Genomic DNA, 19,263 nt, shown 5'->3' with positions numbered 1-19,263 from the left:
ATGCAGGTGCAGGGCCCAAGCACTGGGCCATCCTCCACTGCACTCCCGGGCCAGCAGAGAGCTGGACTGGAAGAGGAGCAACCAGGACAGAATCCGGCGCCCTGACTGGGACTAGAACCCGGTATGCCGGTGCCGCAGGCGGAGGATTAGCCTATTGAGCCACGGCGCCGGCCTTGTTTGCTGCTTTATATTCTCAGTGCTAAGTACAGTGCCTGACACAGTATGTTCAACAAATTTACTTGGAAGGAAAAAAAAGGAGGGAGAGAGAGCAGAAAGGAAGGAATGGAGTTCCCCACTGGGGCTGGAAAGATATTCGATTACCTTTCTCCAGAGCAGGGCCGTGGAACATCAGGCCCCTGTGCCACATAACAGCCATGAATCTTCTGGTCTGGCCCTGCCTAGGCAACTGTAGGCAGGACTTAAAATTCAGTTAATCAGGACTGGTGCTGCGGCATAGCGGGTGAAGCCACCGCCTGCAGCGCTAGCATCTCATATGGGCACTGGTTCGAGTCACGGCTGCTCCTCTTCCAATCCAGCTCTCTGTTATGGCCTGGGAAAGCAGTGGAAGATGGCCCAAGTCCTCGGGCCCCAGTGCCTGCATGGGAGACCCGGAAGAAGCTCCTGGCTCCTGCCTTCGGACTGGCTTAGTCTGGTTATTGCAGCCAATTAGGGAGTGAATCAGCAGATGGAAGACCTCCCTCCCTCACTTGCTCTCTCTCTCTGTGTCTCTGCCTCTCTGTAACTCTGCTTTTCAAACACATAAATAAATCTTTTAAAAAAGCCTATTAAAAAGAAATTCAGTTAATCTATAGAAAAGTAATTTTGCATTTGATCATTTTGTATGGCTCATGAATGATGTTATAAGTATCCAAAAGGCCCTTGGCAGAGAAAAGGCTCCATACTCCATTCTAGTGGCAAAACTGGAAGGGTTAAGAATGGTTCTTAGGGGGCCAGCATTGTGGCGTAATGGGTTAAGCAATTACCTGTGACACCAGCATCCCACATGAACATGAGTCAGAGTCCTGGCTGCTCCACTTGAAATCCAGCTCCTTGCTAATGCACCTGGGAAAGCAGCGGATGATGGCCCAAGTGCTTGGGCCACTGCTCTGACAGGGGAGACTCTCAAGTCTGGCTCCCGGCTCCTGACTTTGACCTGGCCCAGCCCTGGCCACTGTGGTCATTTAGGGAGTGAAACAACAGAAGGAAGATCACTCTCTCTGTGACTTTGCTTTTCAAATAAATACAAAAACCTTAAAAAAAAAAAAAAAAAGAAAAGAAAGAAAATAACGGATTGGATAAATTTGATTAAGTGATAGTTTTTATAATTTTTTATCTACTTATTTTCATTTGAAAGACAGAGAGAGATAGCTTCCATTGAACGATTCACCCCTCAAATGCCCACAACAGTTCCGGTTGGCCCAGGCAGAAGCCATGAGCCATGAGCTCAAAACTCAATCTGGGTCTCCCACGTGGATGTCAGGAACCCAAGTACCTGAGCCATCATCAACCACTCCTGCCTCCCTGGGGTGCACAACTCAAATCAAGTGCTGTGATACAGGATGCATCCATGCTAAGTGGAAACCTAAATGCTAAGCTGAACACCCAGCCTAGCCCCAGTGTTTAAAGACAGGAAGTATACATCAGTATTTTGTCCATGGGATAATTCTGAGCTCAAACCACAGAAGCAGGTTCAATGTAGGAAGTCTGAGGTATTGGGACTAGAGCCAGCAGGAGAACGGGGAGGCAGGAAAGATGAGGACAAATGGAAAATCACAAGCACAAATTCAAGAAAGCCAGCAGCTGGGTTTAATGCTTGTTTCTAGATGCCTTCTATGCATGGGCAAAGCAAGGCTTTGGACCGAAACCACACAGAGTGGCTCCGGATAGATAGATAATGCCCAAACCTGAACAAATTGGAATTCTTGTGAGAAGCCACTTTCCCGTGAGTGTGGTCGAGTCTGGGTACACTAAGGAGACTGTACTAATGCAGACTGTGCAGGACCACAGTGCCAGCCTCCACAAACAAGCCCTTCCTTTCTCTCCATCTCTAGAGCATCTCGTTTTGAAATTCAACATTGTGAACCAATGTTCCCAAGCTCTTACCCTACACATTGCTCCTTCCACTTCCTTTCCTTGATCACCAGCTCTCCCAGTCATGATTTCAAATGACAAATGCTAAAAATTATGAGCAAATACTGTTATATATTTAATAGGTGCTGGGAGTGATTAATGAAATTGCTGAATCTCAAGGAAGACCTTTTTAGTCCTAAATTCCTTCTGAAAATACAAGAGTTGAACTAAATATTCTCTAAGGTAAACCATCAGAACAATGACAAGGGCAGGCCTACCACATGCATCATAAACTATCACTTCTAGTGTATTACTGGAGACAACAGAGGGAATTCAACACATGTCTGCAGTCAACTGATTCTGATATACACATACTTTCAAAATATTTACTTATTTTCATCCACTATAAAAAGTAGAATGACAAGAGTTCTTCCATATGCTGGCTTTCTCCCCAGATTTCCACAACAGCCAGGACTGGGCCAGGACAAAGTCTGGAGCCTAGAACTCCACTTGGGTCTCTGTGTGGATGGTAGGGACCCAAGTACTTGAGTCATCACCTGCTTACTTCTAGGGTGTACATTAGAAGGGCAATGGATTGGAAGCAGGGTCAAACCACTCTTCAACATGGGATGTGGCATCCCAAGCAGTGGTTTAACCTGCTGCACCACAAGCCCTGTCCTAATCAAAAAGAATTGTTTCTAAGCTTTAATATAAATTGCTTGTGAACTCAACATTGAGGCAGCAGTGACGGCTCAAATGCTTGGGTCCCTGCCAACCACATGGAAGACCTGGGTAGAGTTCCTGGCTCCCAGCTTTGGCCTGGCTCAGGCAGGCTGTTTCAGGTATTTGATAAGTGAATCAGTAGATGGAAGCTCTCTCTCTCTCCCTCTCAATCTCTCTCTGTTGCTCTGCCTTTCAAGTAGATATAAATATATAAATAAACATTAACTAAAAATAATATTTCACATGCTTGTATATCAAACTTGCTGACGGAAGTTCGGGAAGCCAACCAGCAACTCACAGATGAGGGGACAACTGATGCAGTAAAGAGGAAAAAAACCTGTGCTTCCTGAGGTGGGTGTTCCTTTCTCTAGTTTTCCAAACGACCTCTCTCTTCCCCTTTCTCACACACTCACACTTTCTCCCTGTGTCTTAGCTCTTATTTCAAGTTTGGTAGGTCTACCCTGGCTGATCACCCGCGCTTGAGTACCTCACTCTCCAACACTCCTTTGCACATTGCTACCCCTCATTTCCCCGCATGCCTCACCAGTTTGAAGATGAGGTATGCCTTCCTCGGTGCCTGGGTCATCATCAGTGTACAGACTCTGGGAGGCATCTGTCTTGGGTGGTGGCCTTGGTATGAGCCTGTTGGAAGTCGAAGCTTCCACAGCTGAGAAGCAAAGAGTCCTGGGTTACCCTCGAGGTGAGACTCAGGGAGGAGCACTCCTTCCTCCCGTTCATTTTCTGACTCTCAGCTGTCCATGACACTCTTTCCATAAATCCAGTGAAAAATAAGAGAAGCAGTGACTCTTCTCAACAACCATCTTTCGTCCAAAGCAATCTATCCCTCTGACATAAACGGGAAAAGCAGAACACAGCCAGATACTTGCCGAGGAAGAGGTCATTTTTCCTTGGGGCTTGACTGACTTTACAGGTTTGGGGTGTCAGTGACAGTGGGAACTGGGACTCCCAGAGGTGAGCCTAGACTAAGGACCCAGAAGCCAACAGCCAGCTCGTGGGCTCTGCCTCTGGTTCTCTCTCAGCTCCCAAATCCTCCTTACCTGCTTGGGCCTATCCACACACTTATGCAGGTGCTTGTGTTAGGAAAAGGTAAGACAAGGGAACACACCTGGCCACTTGCCCCTGACGCCTGCTCTGAGACTCCCATCCAAGAACCCAGGCAGTGCGCAGGAGCACCGTCAGGAGACTCAGGTACCTGTGCTTTGAGGAGTCCTGACTACCTGGTGAGACCGAATCACACACATGAAAAATTTCAGATGAAATTCCTCTTCACGCATGGCTGTCTCCTAGAGAGACAGAATTAAGTCCAAATGAGCAGATCGCGCCATGATTAGGTGTCCATGACTGGCAGGAGCAGGTATGTCCAACGGTACCGGCACGAGGCCCTAGCGTGGAGCCATCCAGACACTGGCGCGCCAGGTGGCCCTCACCAGCCCGCCTCAGCACCGCGGGACAGGCCTGGTCAGGCAAGGCCCGCCAGTCTGAATGAACCAACAACCGGACCCCCTCAGCATGGCACGGGCTGCAGGTCAGCCAGTGTGCTCCCGGAGCGAAGGCCCGGGTCCACCCAGGAAAGCAGGCCTGCGTTTCCACACGCCGCCAGGGCCGCCCCCAAAGCGCCCCCCGCGCCCCCGACTTAATCAAGCGCGGTGCGCTGCCAAGTGAGGAACCTGCTAGCCTCAGCCAGCTCTGACTGCCTCTTCTCGAGTGCGCACGCTCTGTAAGCCTCCACGGGACCCGCCACAAACTGAGACCTATCGGGACCCCGGGTCCCCTCCTCTCAGGGCAGCCGCCCGCAAGTTCCCGCAGATCCCGGGCCGCCAACGGGCTGCCATGGAAACCGCAGCGCGAGCCGGGACGGCGGGGCGGAACCAGAGAGCGGCGGGTAAGGGGGCCGAGGGACAGAGAAAAGAAAGGACCAAGGGCGCGCCAAGTATTCCGAGCCTGAGGAAGAGAAACAGCACAAGCAGGGGGCAGCAGGGAAGTCGTGACCGCAGCAGTCAACGCTCCCTCGCCTTCCGAGGCCTCGCCGCACCGCGCAGGCGTCCCGCGGGCCCCGGAGCCCGCTGACCCCCCCCCCCGCCGCTGTCGCCAGCGGGCCTTCCGGCGTTGTGAAAGCGGTTCCGGTTCGCGGAGGTTCCCGGGTTTTGCGTCCCGCGACCGGCCGGAAACCCCCTCGCATAGCAGCCGGTTCCGGTTCGGTGAGTGGCGGCGGGAAGCAGGGGGAGGGGGAGGATGGCGGGAGCTGGGCCGCGAGGCCGAGTCGGGCCGCCTGGCCCCGGCCGGGAGGGGGCGAGGCGGCGTCGGGCCGGCGCGTCCCCCCGGCCCCGCCCCCGGCGCCCCTTCCCCTGGCGCGCCGCGCGGCGGCCGCGGGCCGGCGGGTGGCGGTTCGCGGGCGCCGCGAGGCCGGGGGTCCGCGCGCCGCGCCGCCGACTGCGGCCCCACTCGGCGCCGCCCCCCGGTGGGGCTTTCCCGCCGGAGCGGGGCTCCTCCCTCGGGGAGCTCCGCGCGGCGCGCCCCCGCTCACCTCTTGCCTGCCTTGACCCAGTGATGGCTCGCGACTGCTCGTGCGTGCCGCGCGCGCCTCTCCCCTGCGCGGTTGCCCGGCGGTCCCTCCCCGAGATGTGCGACCGCTAGTGCCGCCGCCAGACAGAGACGCCGGACGCCCCTGCCCAGGCGGGAGACCCGCTGACCCGGCTCATCGCCGCCCGGTAATTCCTGGGGCGCCGCCTCCCCGGCGACCCCGACGTGAGCCCTCCGGATCCGAGCAGGTCCCGAGCTTGGTGATTTCTGCTTATCAGCGCCTCTGCAGGATTCCCACTATCTGGCCGGCAGTAGCCGGCTCCTTTATCACTTTGGAGTCAGCCTCGTTAGTTGTTGCGGTTCACGTGGAGTTCACGCATTGTGTCCGGGGGCGGTGGTGATTCCTTGAAATCTACCGAAAGCCGCGGGTGGGGGCTCACGACTCTGGCCGGGGTCTTTGTTGGCGTGGGCTCTTCCGGGCGGGGGAGAGCTCCCCATCCCCTCGGTTTTGGCCGCGCCGACTCTGACTCGGGGGTCTCGAGCCTCTGCTGAGATGCGCTCCCTTCACCTTCCCCCGGCCGAGGGACCGACCCCTCCCCCTGCGTCGTGGAAGCTTCATTCCTGCCTGTTCAGTTAATTACCCCACTGGTGTCTGTTCGCTGAGGGGTGAAGTCAGGGGGTGGATGGCACACAAACAGGTTCTGCTGCTTCTGGCTTCGGTGATGTAACTCCTGGCTGCGGCCCCGCAAGTCCCCCACCTGCGCACCTAGGAAGGCCCCGCCTCACCGTCCCTGGCTTCTCCCAGGCAGAGACCTGTCCTTGCTCTGTTGGTGTCCCCCGCAACCGCCCGTGCAGCTGGTGCACAGTGTATGTCCGTGTATGTTAAATAGCCAGTGCTTAGGACCTTCAAGATGCTAGGGGCCAACTGGGAGAGATGACCGAGGTGGGCGGGTGTGGTACAGTGTCATACACACAGTTGCTTCCCAGGGTAGAGTGATACCCTAAATTGTCCCAGCCTCATCTTGGTCCTGGGTAGTGTGGATTTCACGGTGCCTGCCCTAAGTACATGTTTTCGACTGACTTCATTATAGCCTAAACAGTCTCAATTGTAATCCCCTCTTTGTGTGAACTCAGACATGTTTTCCTGTACATTTACACTATGTTACAGTCAGAACTGTATCATTTTTTAGATTTTCAATTAATTTTCTTTTTTTTTTTTTTGACAGGCAGAGTGGACAGTGAGAGAGAGAGAGACAGAGAGAAAGGTCTTCCTTTGCCGTTGGTTCACCCTCCAATGGCCGCCGCGGCCGGCGCACCGCGCTGATCTGATGGCAGGAGCCAGGAGCCAGGTGCTTTTCCTGGTCTCCCATGGGGTGCAGGGCCCAAGCACCTGGGCCATCCTCCACTGCACTCCCTGGCCACAGCAGAGAGCTGGCCTGGAAGAGGGGCAACCGGGACAGAATCTGGCGCCCCGACCGGGACTAGAACCCGGTGTGCTGGCGCCGCTAGGCGGAGGATTAGCCTAGTGAGCCGCGGCGCCGGCCCTCAATTAATTATCTTTTGCTCAGTTTCTAATCTGATTCACCTCAAATACTGTAATTGCTTACATCCTTTTTTGTTTTTTGGACAGGCAGAGTTAAAGACAGAGAGAAAGGTTTTCCATTTTCCATTGGTTCACCCCCCAAAATGGCCACCACGGCCGGCGCACTGCACCCATCCGAAGCCAGGAACCAGGTGCTTCCTCCTGGTCTCCCATGCGTGTGCAGGGCCCAAGCCCTTGGGCCATCGTCCACTGCCCTCCCGGGCCACAGCAGAGAGCTGGACTGGAAGAGGAGCAACTGGGATTAGAACCTGGGATGCCGGCGCCGGCCGCTTACATCCTTTCAGTAAATTAAATGATCAGTATGTACAAGGAAATTACTAAAATTGTTTTTAAGAGAAAAAATTTTTTATTTAAAAACTTACATAGTTATTTGAAATGGAGAGTTACACAGAAAAAGATTTTTCCATCTGCTAGTTTACTCCCCAATGGCTGCATAAACTAGGGCTGGGCCAGGACAAAATCAGGAGCCAGAAGCTCCTACCAAGACACCTATGTGGGTGGGAGGGGCCCAAGCACTTGGGCCATCTTCCATTGCTTTCCACAGCACATTAACAGGGAGCTGGATTGGAGGTGGAGTAGCTGGGACTCAAACTGGAGCTCACATGGGATGCCAGTTCTGCAAGTGGTGGCTTAACCTACTATACCAAAGTGCTGGTCCCGAGGGAAAAAAAAATTTAATTCGAAAGCCAGAGAGACAAAGATAAAGAATCTTCCATCTGCTGGTTCACTCCCCAAATGGCCACAACAGCCAGAGCTGGGCTGATCCAAAGCCAGGAGCTTCTTCCTAGTCTCCCACATGGGTACAGGAGTCCAAGGACTTGGACCATCCTCCACTGCTTTCCCTGGTGCATTAGCAGGGAGCTGGATAGGAAGTGGAGCAGCGGGAACTCAAACCAGCGTCCCTATGGGGTGCTGGCACTGCAGGTGGCAGCTTTACCTGCTATGCCATAGCACCGGCCCCTGGGGAAAATTCTTATACTTGAAAGCATTTGGTGGTCTGAAAGGTGCCAGATCCAGCATTGCATGGAAATTCTTGGGGTGAAATACTCCCTCTCCCAATATAAGTGCAAACTGGCAAAAATGAACCACTGATGGCACACTAGAGAAGCCAGATAGGTTTGTATGACCCTGTAAATGTAGGGCTTTAATTGTTTAAAGTGATAAATCGGTGTGGAGTCCCAGGTTTAGCTAAGCATTACTTGCAAACTATACGGTCTTTGCATGAGGATGGGTTAAAGGAAAGGAAGTGTGAGGTTGGAAATGTGCATTTTCCCTGGGTCTTTCCTTGGTTCCATCTCGGTGACTTCAGATGGCTCATTTAACCTTTTTGGGCATAATCTCTGGGTTTCTAACTTGCTTTCCTCTTCACATCTATGTCAGCAAAATGCAGAGGGCAGTAGCATTGGATTGTGCTGGGCTTCAAACTTTTAGATTGGCATCTTCTTAATAAAAAACAAACAAACAAACAAACAACACAAAGAAGTTGAAGTGACCTGAAAGAGTGAAACATGGAAAAAGCACTAATTTACTGATTGATGTGATTTCTCCCTTAATGTGGAACCCAGGGAATTCTCCATTAAAAGAAGAGAGAAAGGGAAGAATGACCTGGAGAATTTACACATAGAAGCCTTTTTTTAGGTTGAACATTTGGAAATGCACTTGAAGCCTAAATCTAAGGCCTAGATTCTTTGGGGATCCTGTCTGGCAGGACTAGGTAATGAGGTGGTGATAACTGTGCTTGGCTGTCACCCTCCCTTTGTGCGTGTCCTTCGCCATGGCGACCATGAAGCACACCCGTCCCGTCAGCAACATTGGTGCCCTAGGACTGGTGTGAGGATGAGGTCGTGCTCCATCCTTTTCACAGAGGCTGTTGAGATCCTGTATAGATGCAGGTGTGCTGTCTCTTCCAAGAAGCAATGTGCCAAGGGCACATCTATTAACCTAGGTTCAAGAAGTTAGGTTTTTCACTTCTGTTTTTCTGGAAAAAGTGAATACATCAGAAGAGAAAGTATTTTTGTACAACAGTCCCCTTTACCCAAGGTTTTGCTTTCCATAGTATTAGTTACCCATGATCAGCTCTGGTCCAGAAACATTAAGGGAAAGATTTCCTATGTTTTTAAATATTTATTTGTTTCTTTGAAAGGCAGAACAACCAAGAGGGGCATGTGGGCCGGGGTGGGTGGGGAATAGATTTTTACCATTTGCTAGTTCACTCTCAGTTGGCTACAACAGCCAGAGCTGGGCCAGGCTGAAGCCAGGAACTCCCATCTGGGTCTCCCACATAGTGACAGGGGCTCAAGGACTTGGGCTATCTTCCACTGCCTTCCCAGGTTAGCAGGGAGCTGGATTGGAAGCAGAGTAGACAGGACTTGAACCAGTGCTCTGATATGGTACGCTGTTGTCATAAGTGGCATTTTAACTCCCAGTGGCTCAACACCTGCCCCTTGATTATTCTGTATTTTGAGAGACCATATTCACGTACTTTTCTTGTAGTATATTGGTAGAATTGTTCTGTTTCATTGTTTGTTACTCTGTAACTGTGCCTAATTTATGTTGGAACTTTACATCAGCTGTATGTATGAGTGCACTTAAGAAAGTTTATGGGAAAATAAGATTTTGAAATCCATGCAAACCAGCAGTTTTAAAAAATTTGTGGAGGGGCCAGCGTTGTGGATTTAACAGGTAAAGCCACCTGCTGCAGTGCTGGCATCGCATGAGGGCACCTGAGTCCTGGCTGCTCCACTTCCAATCCAGCTCCCTGTTTAATATGCCTGGGAAAGCAGCAGAGGATGGGCCCAAGTGCTTGGGCACCTGCACCCTCATGGGAGACTTGGAAGAAGCTCCTGGCTCCTGGCTTTGGCCTGGCCCAGCTGTGGCCATTGCAGCCATTTCAGGAACAAACCAGCAGATGGAAGACCTGTCTCTCCCTCTCACTCTGCCTCATTCTCTTTAACTCTGCCTTTCAAGTAAATTTTTTCAAAAATTGTGGTAAGCACATAGTCTGGAAAAACTATGCATGCATTTCATTTTTTCTTGTTCCAAAATAAACTTCTTTAAATTCTAGTTGCTATGACCTTTTTGAAGTACTCTTTTTTTTTTTTTAAAAGATTTATTTATTTATTTGAAAGAGTTACACAGAGGAGAGGCAGAGAGAGAGAGAGACATCTTCCATCCACTGATTCACTCCCCAATTGGCTGCAACGGCTGGAGCTGCATAGATCCGGAGCCAGGAGCTTCCTCCAGATTTTCCCACATGGGTGCAGGGGCCCAAGGACTTGGACCATCTTCTGCTGCTTTCCCAGGCCATAGCAGAGAGCTGAATTGGAAGTGGAGCAGCTGGGACTTGAACCGGTGCCCATATGGGATGCCAGCACTGCGGGCAGTGGCTTTACCCAGTATGCTAGAGCACCAGCCCCTGGAGTACTCTCTTACAGGAGAAAACAGGATATCTAGGGTTCGGCATAATCTGCAGCGCCCCGTATCCACTGAGAGGGGCCATACTTTGTAGGCAGACGGGCTTTGATTTGTTGCAGTTTGATTGATGAGGTGGGGGGAGATCATGCTCTGTTCAAACTGTGGAACATTCCTGCCTGTCCTCTTGGTATCAGTAGCTTTATATTTGGCCCTGAGTACCATGTATGGAGAGAACTCTTTAAAAATAATTTTTAAAAAAAAAATTTTATTTTGAGGGGGCCCGCGCCATGGCTCACTTAGTTAATCCTCCACCTGCAGTGCCGGCATCCCATATGGGCGCCGGGTTCTAGTCCCGGTTGCTCCACTTCCAGTCCAGCTCTCTGCTGTGGCCCGGGAGGGCAGTGGAGGATGGCCCAAGTGCTTGGTCCCTGCACCCGCATGGGAGACCAGGAAGAGGCACCTGGCTCCTGGCTTTAGATAGGTGCAGCGCCGGCCATAGCGGCCATTTGGGGAGTAAACCTTTCTGTCTGTCTCTCTCTCTCTCTCTCTCTAACTCTGCCTGTCAAATAAATTTAAAAAAAATTTATTTGAAAGGCAGTGTTAACAGAGAAAGGAAGAGTCAGAGAGACAGGGAAGTTTTCCATTTGCTGGTACATTCCCCAATTGGCCCCCATGGCTGGGGCTGGGGCAGGCGAAGTCAGGATTGTGGAACTCCACCTGGGTCTCCCATGTAGGTGGTAGGGACCCCAGTACTTGAACCATTTTCTGCTGCTTTCCCAGGCTCATTATCAGGGAGCTGAATCACAAGTGGAGCAGCCGGGACTCAAACCAGTGCCCATGTGGGATGGCAGCATTGCAAGTGATGGCTTAACCCTGCTGTATTCATAAGGGCCATCATTAGGTCTTTCAGTTGTTCATAAAATAGTTCAGCATAACAGAAAGAGCAGTGGGTCAGGAAGAACCCAGGTTGTGACTTCGGTACAGTCATATGTTTTGGGGGTGACTCTCACAGCTTGGCTGCTTGCTTTGGAATTCTGGAGATTGGCTGTGACTGCTGTTTGGTGTAGCACAAGTTTCAAAAATGTTTGGAAGCATCTCAGACCATAGTTCCCTCTCTTTTCCCTTAAAGTCAACCCTCCTTGCCATAACCTTAGGCTTGTCACTACTGAAGAGACAAGCAGCTGATACTTGCTAGTGGCTTCATGTTCTGTAATTAAATGAAGTGGGTGTGTTTCAGTATGTAATGTTTCTCTTTTGTGTCTTTTTTTATAGGACTTTGTATCTTTGGTAAAGTCAGTGATGTGAAAAGACCTGACATGGGTAAGACTAACCATAAAGTAGTGGTTCAGTTTTTTAGTTGCCCTGATTAATTTTTTAAGATTTCTTTCTTTATTTGAAAGGCAGACTTACAGAAGGAGAAAAGACAGATATTCCATCTGCTGATTCTAAAATGGCCAGGGCTGGCAGTGTCAAAGTTAGGAGCCCAGAATTCTGTCTGGGTTTCCTATGTGGAAAACAGGGGCCCAAGCACTTGGCCATCTTCTGCTTCTTTCCCAGGTGTATTACCAGGGAGCTGGATCGGAAGCGGAACAATCAGGACATGAACCAGCGCTTACAGGGGATGCGAGCATCACAGGCAACAGCGTAACTGGCTGTGCCACAGTGCTGTCCTCTCTGATTGCCTTTTTTTTTTTTTTTAAGATTTATTTTATTTATTGAAAGAGTTACAGAGAGAGGTAGAGAGAGGAGAGGTCTTCCATTCCCTGGTTCACTCCTCAAATGGCTGCAACAACCAGAGCTGAGCTGCTCCGAAGCCAGGAGCCAGGAGCTTCTTTTGGGTCTCTCAAGTGTTACAGGGGCCCAAGGATCTGGGCCATCCTTGCTGCTTTCCCAGGTGCTTTAGCAGGGAGCTGGATCAGAAGTAGAGCAGCTGGGACTCGAACTGGAGTCCATATGGAATGCCAGTGTGCATGCCGGGGCTTTAACCCTCTGTGCCACAGCACAGGCCCCATTTTTTTTTTTTTTTTTTTTTTTGACAGGCAGAGTGGACAGTGAGAGAGAGAGACAGAGAAAAAGGTCTTCCTTTTGCCGTTGGTTCACCCTCCAATGGCCGCCGCTGCAGCCGGCGCACCGCGCTGATCCGATGGCAGGAGCCAGGAGCCAGGTGCTTTTCCTGGTCTCCCATGGGGTGCAGGGCCCAAGCACCTGGGCCATCCTCCACTGCACTCCCTGGCCATAGCAGAGAGCTGGCCTGGAAGAGGGGCAACCGGGACAGAATCCGGCACCCCAACCGGGACTAGAACCCGGTGTGCCGGCGCCGCAAGGTGGAGGATTAGCCTATTGAGCCACGGCGCCGGCTACAGGCCCCATTTTTTTAAAGTACTTTTTTGAGTTAGCAGAGAGGAAATAAGGCAGTGTTAACAGTGTTTGTTTCTGAATGGTGAACAGTTCCTCTGACTTTTTTAAAAATATTTTTATTTTGTATTGTTTATTTGAGAGTTACAGAGAGAGGGAGAGCCAGAGAGAAAGGTCTTCATCAGCTGGTTCACTCCCCAAATGGCTGCAGTGGCTGGAGCTAGGCAGATCTGAAGCCATGCATCAGGAGTTTCTTCTCCCTAGTCTCCCACGCAGGTGCAGAGGCCCAAGCAGCTGGGCCATCTTCTGCTGCTTTCCCAGGCCATTAGCAGAGAACTGGATCGAAAGGGGAGCAGCCGGGACATGAACCAGTTAAGTAGGCAGCGGCTTAACCCACTACACCACAGTGCTGGTCCCACCTGCTCCAATTTCTTTTATATGAAAACTGAGAAAATTTCATGATTATTAAAACTTAAGACTATTTTTGTGAACTATTTGATGTGTAATCTGAGTTCCAGACGAGCTGGTTTCTGTATATGGACCTCTTTAGACAATGACTTTTTTTTTTTGCCAGTGACTAGGTATGAAGCAGAGGCGTGGGTGGGGGTATGTTTGTAGAGATGATCTTTGTGAATCGTTTTTGTTAGATGAGAAAGTGGGTTTGTAGGTAAAAAGTGTTGAAGAATTACATGGCTTGAGCTGATGGGGTCTCTCTCCTCAGATGATCCTGCTGACAGGGTGAGGATGGATGCTGGCGAGGTGACGGTCGTGAACCACGGCTCCATCCTCAAATCTCACCTCCTGCCACAGACAGGCGTTCCCGAGGACCAGCTTTCACGTTCTGACCAGCAGGTTAGGAACAATTTTCTTTCATTAATTCATCAATTATTTTAGCTCATTGTAAGTTTTTGTCTGTAGCTTAAATGATGCACTCCACTTCAAGTGTTTCTAAATTTTTGAGAGTCAGTAATCTCAGTATTGGGAATTCTGCCTGATACATTGAGATTAACACAAGACAGGCTAGTACATGAGTTCTTTGAGAACAGTACCTTCTGGGAGCATCTTTGTTGTTCCTAAGCGTTAGAGTTGCCAATACAGACATGAGTGTTCTTTTTAACTGGTGCCTTAGAATTGCCAAGACTTGGGGCTAGGGGTGGTGGGGAGGGAGCAAGCACACATCCCCTCTGAAGGTACCTGTTGTGCCCTCAGCTTCCTTTCTCAAGGTCTGGTCCAGGACTAGCTGGGTCAGTACACCTTGGGAGGTTGTTAGAAATGCAGATTCTCTCTTCCAGTCCAGCTCTCTGCTGTGGCCCGGGAGGGCAGTGGACGATGGCCCAGGTGCTTGGGCCCTGCACCTGCATGGGAGACCAGGAGGAAGCACCTGGTTCCTGGCTTCGGATCGGCGCAGCGCCGGCCGTGGTGGCCATTTAGGGAGTGAACCAATGGAGGGAGGACCTTTCTCTCTGTCTCTCTCTCACACTGTCTGTAACTCTACCTGTCAAATAAATTAAAAAAAGAAAAAAAAAGAAATTCAGATTCTCGGGCCAGTGCTGTGGCTCAGCGGGTTAAGCCGTGGCCTGAAATGCCGGATCCCATATGGGTACTCATTCAAGTCCTGGCTGTTCCACTTCCAATCTGGCTCCCTGCTAGTGCACCTGGGATTGCAGTGGAGGATGGCTCAAGTGCTTGGGCCCTTGTACCCATGTGGGAGACTTCTGATGAAGCTCCTGGATTTGGCCTGGCCTATCCCTGCCTATTGTGTCCATTTGGGGAGTGAACCAGCATACAGAAGATCTCACTCTCTCTCTCTATCTCTCCCTCCCTCCCTCCCCCTCTCTCTCTCTCTAACTCTGCTTTTCAAGTAAATTTAAAAAAAGAAACACAGAATCTCAGGCCTTACCCTCTACCTTTGAATCAGAATGTTGTATTTAACATACTTTTAAAAATATTATCATTTTAAATTTATTTGAAAGGCAGAGAGAGAGATCTTCCACCTATAGATTCATTCCCCAAATGTCAACAACAATCAGAGCTGTACCAGGCTGCAACCTGGAGTCTGGAATTGAATCTGGGTCTCCCACGTGGTGGCAGGGACTCGAGTACTTGAGCCGTCACTAACTCCCTGCCAGAGTCTGTCTTTGCAGGAAGCTGGAATCAGAAGCAGAGCTGAGACTCAAAGCAGGCACTCTGATATGGGGTTGAGGGGTTTGTAAGTGGAATCTTAACTCCTGCACCAAATCCCTACCCCACGATCTGTATTTTGTAAATATCCCAGGAACATTGTTAATACAGGCGCCTTTCTCATGAGAAGAGCCATTTGTAATTTGGGTGAGGTAATTCTTCTGTCTGAACCTGTCCTGGGCAGGGTAGGGTACTATGCATTCTTGGCCCCCCAGCATTTAAAATCCAGCATCTCCCCCTGCAGCCCAGTAGCTTTGCTGATGACTGCTTACTTGCATGTTTCCAGATTTGTCTTGGGAGCACAGCACCACCTCTGATGACAACTATAAAGTTATCACAAGAATTAAAAACCAGCTTGGTTTTCCCTGCCTCTTTCCTATTTGTTATAACTGGCTTTCAGGCTGGGTATCTAAATATGTAGTAACCTTTTAATAAACATTCTTTGAATTCCATAGTGTAACATTTTACCCATTTTTCTCACTGAAACCTGAATCATTTTATCAAAGTGTCCACATGTTTTCATTTTTTACTAGTATGTAGTTCACTTACAATGTACATAAATGTAACATAATTGATTATAGTAGATTCTAAAATGTGGCATCATCTTGTTTGGTAGTATGTTTTACTTAATGTAAACTTTTATTTTGTTTTGTTGTAAAGATGTAATTTAAGAAAAATCTTGTGCTTTGTTTAGATTTTACCTTCCAGGCAAGGAAATTTGGACCCATCTTTTATTTGCCCCACAAGAAGTACAGCTTACCACCCAAATTATGACTCAGGTAGGATGCTTTGCTTGGAGTCAAGACACATGTGTGTTTCAGGTTGCTCCCTAGCAAATGATCTATTTACCATTTCTAAAAGAAAAAATATTGTCAAAATCAAAAGGATGTTTTCTCACTAAAACAACATTTTAATAAGCATTTGGTGTGCGTGTATGTGGTTGCTATAAGACTTTGAGCTTGTCTCAACCAGATATTAATCTTTTAGTGGAAAACTTTTTTAGAACTTTTTCTTCTCGTACATTATGCCATTGTAAAAGCAGTGCAGCTTTGTTTTTTACCTTTATTTTGTGCATATGTGTATGTGATACAAAAGTGTGTGTTTTGTGTTGATTTGAAGCCATGAAACTTGGAAGTGTATCTCTGCCCAAGTTTGTTCCCCATCTCTGCAGGAAATGTTAACTGTGTGTTTTCATCCAGCACCTGCCACAGCCATGTGCTTGCCTAGGCAGCTTGTGAGACACCACAGAAGTCAGCATTCTCTAGGCTGTTCCTGTCCCTTGGCCTGCCTGCCTGAGCGCCTGCCCTTCTCCTAAGGTTGGGACTTCCACTAGTCCTTTGCCTCTGCCCAGGGAGCTGAGAATCCTGGTGCTTAGCCTCTTGGCAGTTTAAGTGAGGAGCGTCCCGATGGCCTTCCCAGGCCTTTTCACTTCTCAGACTTCGAGTCACTGTCACCCTGTGCCATAAATGTGGGGAGGCTAGTCATACCACTGAACTTGCCTAACTGGGGTTTTTGTAAGGGTAAATTGAATTGATAAATATGACATGAAATAATAATTATTCTTGTTATTTGGCTTCCTCAGGATTCTTTGTCAGCAAGATGAGATCTCCTCCCCTAAACAGACGTTAGTATGGTGCTCTCTTAGATTTGCATTATACTTAAATGTGACGTAGGTGGGTGGCACTTTACTACTCTGGTCACTGGAATCCCTCTCTTGGGGGTGGGCGGTGGTCTCTACATAGTATGTGCATAATTTACGGAAAATCATAAATTAATTTGCTCAGAAGGGAGCTGTGCTGTCGTTGTAATTGAAAAGGCCCTCACGCCTGCGCTGTGGTGTGAATACTCATTACTGACCCTGAGAGGCGCAGGCGAGTACGTCCCTCTGAACACAGGCTGCACGTGCTTGTGACTTCGTGTGCCTGCTTCTCGCTGGGGAGAACCTTGCTGTAAGCTGAGAATGATTGCTTAATGATGAACTCCATTCTGACTACACTCATCTCTCTGTGGCTTCTCGATTTTTATCTGTGTGTAACATACATGGTGCACATTGTATAATTGGACACATCTTTAATTTAGTATTTCTACTTTTCCATCTCTTTAAATTTTTTTATAATTTTCTGTTGATTTCTAATTTGTGGAATTTTTAAGCACATATACCATCCCTAACGTACAATTCCAAAATCTTAAAGCTCAAAAAAATAAAATAAAAAAAAAAGGTTTAATCATTCATTTGGCATCAGTACCTGAACTGGCTTCATTCCTTGGCAAAATCTCCGTGAACTTACATGAAACTGTTTATCTTATTCATCTCTGATTGTCAGCGTTTCCACATTTTACTGCAGATAGATCAGTACTCAAAATGACAGGGTGCTAGAAATGTTACTTGGTATACAGGTTATCTTCCTCAAATTCCAAAAGTTAAAGTTCAGAAATAGGCTTTCTGATCCCAGATAATGGGCCTGTGCCTTCATTTGCTTCATCATTTGCCCTGTGATTTAGGTCCACTTTACCATCATCATTTGCAGCTAGTATTAATAATATTACTTTAAAGCACTTGTAAATTGCTTTTAAATTCCAGTAGACCCTTGATACTCACAAAGGATACATCTGAGGTCAGCTCCATCCTTGTGTTCCTGATGTGGCAATATTCGACTGGATTCCTCTGGTTTATTTTTCCTACCACAAATGATCCCTGTATCAAAAATCTGACAGTAATGTTTTCTCTCTCAGTTGATAGCAATTTTTAGGTAAAGAAAGAAATTACTTCATAATAGTTACTGTCTACATGATAATACCCAGAAACAACAAACTCATACTGAAATGGGGAAGCCAAACTCTCTGCCAGCCTCCCTCTCTCACTTAGAATTTGAAGCTTGGGCCTCTGTGAGATTCCATTTAGCCCCTAATGAAACAAGCTTATGGCACATTACAGACCTCAGGGATAACTCCCCAGCAGTTAGAAATTTAGGTCTGAATGCCAAGGTTCCATATGCTTTTTTCTTCATTGTCCATTGCAAGTCAACCGATGTCTGACTGCTACGCACTTTGTGTGTGTTCTTTTCTGGTGATACTCATGCTGATGTTTCTGGTCAGTCACATTCCTCCCTCTGGACAGGGCCGAATGTGCATCCTGCCCTGCCCGCCCAGTCTTCTGATCTCAGCTGGGTTATTTTCTAAGCTCTCACCTGACTGTCCCAGGATGAAAATGAGCTGGATGGGCCAGACTTTAGAGTCAGGATCTGGAGCTTCTCATTAGTTACCTTTTTTTTGGATCCACCTCTCTAGATCAAGGTTCTTAAAAACCTGTTTGTCAGTCCACTCAAGATTAGACTATGAAAAATCTGGTGCAATGTTGTCTTACTTTACTTAGTAGTGTTCAGGCTTCAAGACTCCCAGTTTTACCACCAACCCAGTAACAAAACATTTTTTAATCCTCAACCAAGAAAAGTGGATTCAATTGAAAGATGATTTTGCTTATGCTTAGAATTATTTTTAATGATAAATTAGGTTGCCAAGCTGGCAATGAGCAGTAAAAGGAATTAAAACACCCCACTATTGTAGTATTGAGTCCTAACATTAACATGAGCACCTGATGGTTACTTTCATAGTATCTGAGTCACTTGTTTTTTATGTAAAGTTTGCTTCATTCTTTTTTTGATTGTTTTTAAGGTTTATGTATGTATTTGAAAGGCAGAGTTAGAGAGAGGAGAGAGAGATCGAGATCTTCCATCTGCTGGTTCACTCCCCAAATGGCCACAATAGCCAGGACTGAGCCAGGCCAAAGCCAGGAGCTTCTTCCAAGGCTCCCACATGGGTGCAGGGGCCCAAGCACTTGGGCCATCCTCTGCTGCTATCCCAGGCACATTAGCAGGGAGCTGGATCAGAAATGGAGCAGCCAGGACTTGAACTGGTGCCCATATGGGATGCCAGCACTGTAGGCCCGGGGTTTAACCCATTGAGCCACAGTGTTGGCCCTCAGGTTTATTTTTTTCTGTCCATGAAAATTTTGCCTGTCCCTAAAGAAAATGTGTAGACCAAAGTCCAAAGATACATGTCATCCTATCATTGAAAACACAGCCGTAATTAAATTTGTAGTGTGTTTCCTTCTTGTTTTGTATGTGTGAGTGTGTGTGTATGCATCCTTTGCAATCCTGATTTCTTAGTAATGACAGAGTATCAGGTTTAGCCCTCACTAGGAAGAAAGTCCCTGCAGCCTCTCTCATTCTGTCTTTGCCTGATGCCATCAGCAGCAGAGGGCTGTGGGTGGTTTTGGGGAATTGGGAGGCCCACTGTCCCCCTCCTGTGCTGTGCTTTCCCTCTGTACTAGAGCTACAGATTTTACACCTGGTAGAGTAATTTGCATTTTTGACAGA

The 19,263-nt window shown here is 48.5% G+C and overlaps 2 protein-coding genes across 9 annotated transcripts in view; one reads left to right on the top strand and one right to left on the bottom strand.

Annotated features, from left to right (window-relative positions):
• PFKM (phosphofructokinase, muscle) overlaps nt 1-5,479 on the bottom strand; it is a 33,753-nt gene extending 28,274 nt beyond the window's left edge. The window contains exons 1-3 of one of the 5 annotated variants that reach the window (XM_051850433.3): nt 4,482-4,619; nt 4,007-4,097; nt 3,338-3,460 (exon numbers count right to left, since the gene is read on the bottom strand). In XM_051850433.3, coding sequence (XP_051706393.2) covers nt 3,338-3,460; nt 4,007-4,088 — 205 coding nt within the window. In that variant the 5' untranslated portion in view covers nt 4,089-4,097; nt 4,482-4,619. Of the gene's footprint in view, nt 1-3,337; nt 3,461-4,006; nt 4,098-4,481; nt 4,620-5,338 lie in introns of those variants that run through there. The other 4 variants (XM_089304828.1, XM_089304829.1, XM_051850440.3 and 1 more) reach the window with 4 other exon arrangements.
• The window catches only part of SENP1 (SUMO specific peptidase 1), a 54,330-nt gene continuing 39,629 nt past the window's right edge, over nt 4,563-19,263 (top strand). Inside the window, exons 1-5 of one of the 4 annotated variants that reach the window (XM_089304832.1) lie at nt 4,563-4,696; nt 11,624-11,671; nt 13,428-13,558; nt 15,582-15,666; nt 16,470-16,511. In XM_089304832.1, coding sequence (XP_089160958.1) covers nt 4,645-4,696; nt 11,624-11,671; nt 13,428-13,558; nt 15,582-15,666; nt 16,470-16,511 — 358 coding nt within the window. In that variant the 5' untranslated portion in view covers nt 4,563-4,644. Of the gene's footprint in view, nt 5,013-5,382; nt 5,523-11,623; nt 11,672-13,427; nt 13,559-15,581; nt 15,667-16,469; nt 16,512-19,263 lie in introns of those variants that run through there. The other 3 variants (XM_089304831.1, XM_051850442.3, XM_051850441.3) reach the window with 3 other exon arrangements.

Source organism: Oryctolagus cuniculus, chromosome 9 (genome assembly GCF_051225735.1).
Source record: "Oryctolagus cuniculus isolate XC-2025 breed Fujian yellow rabbit chromosome 9, ASM5122573v1, whole genome shotgun sequence".
Lineage (NCBI taxonomy): Eukaryota > Metazoa > Chordata > Mammalia > Lagomorpha > Leporidae > Oryctolagus > Oryctolagus cuniculus.
This window is presented reverse-complemented; position numbering and strand designations above follow the sequence as displayed.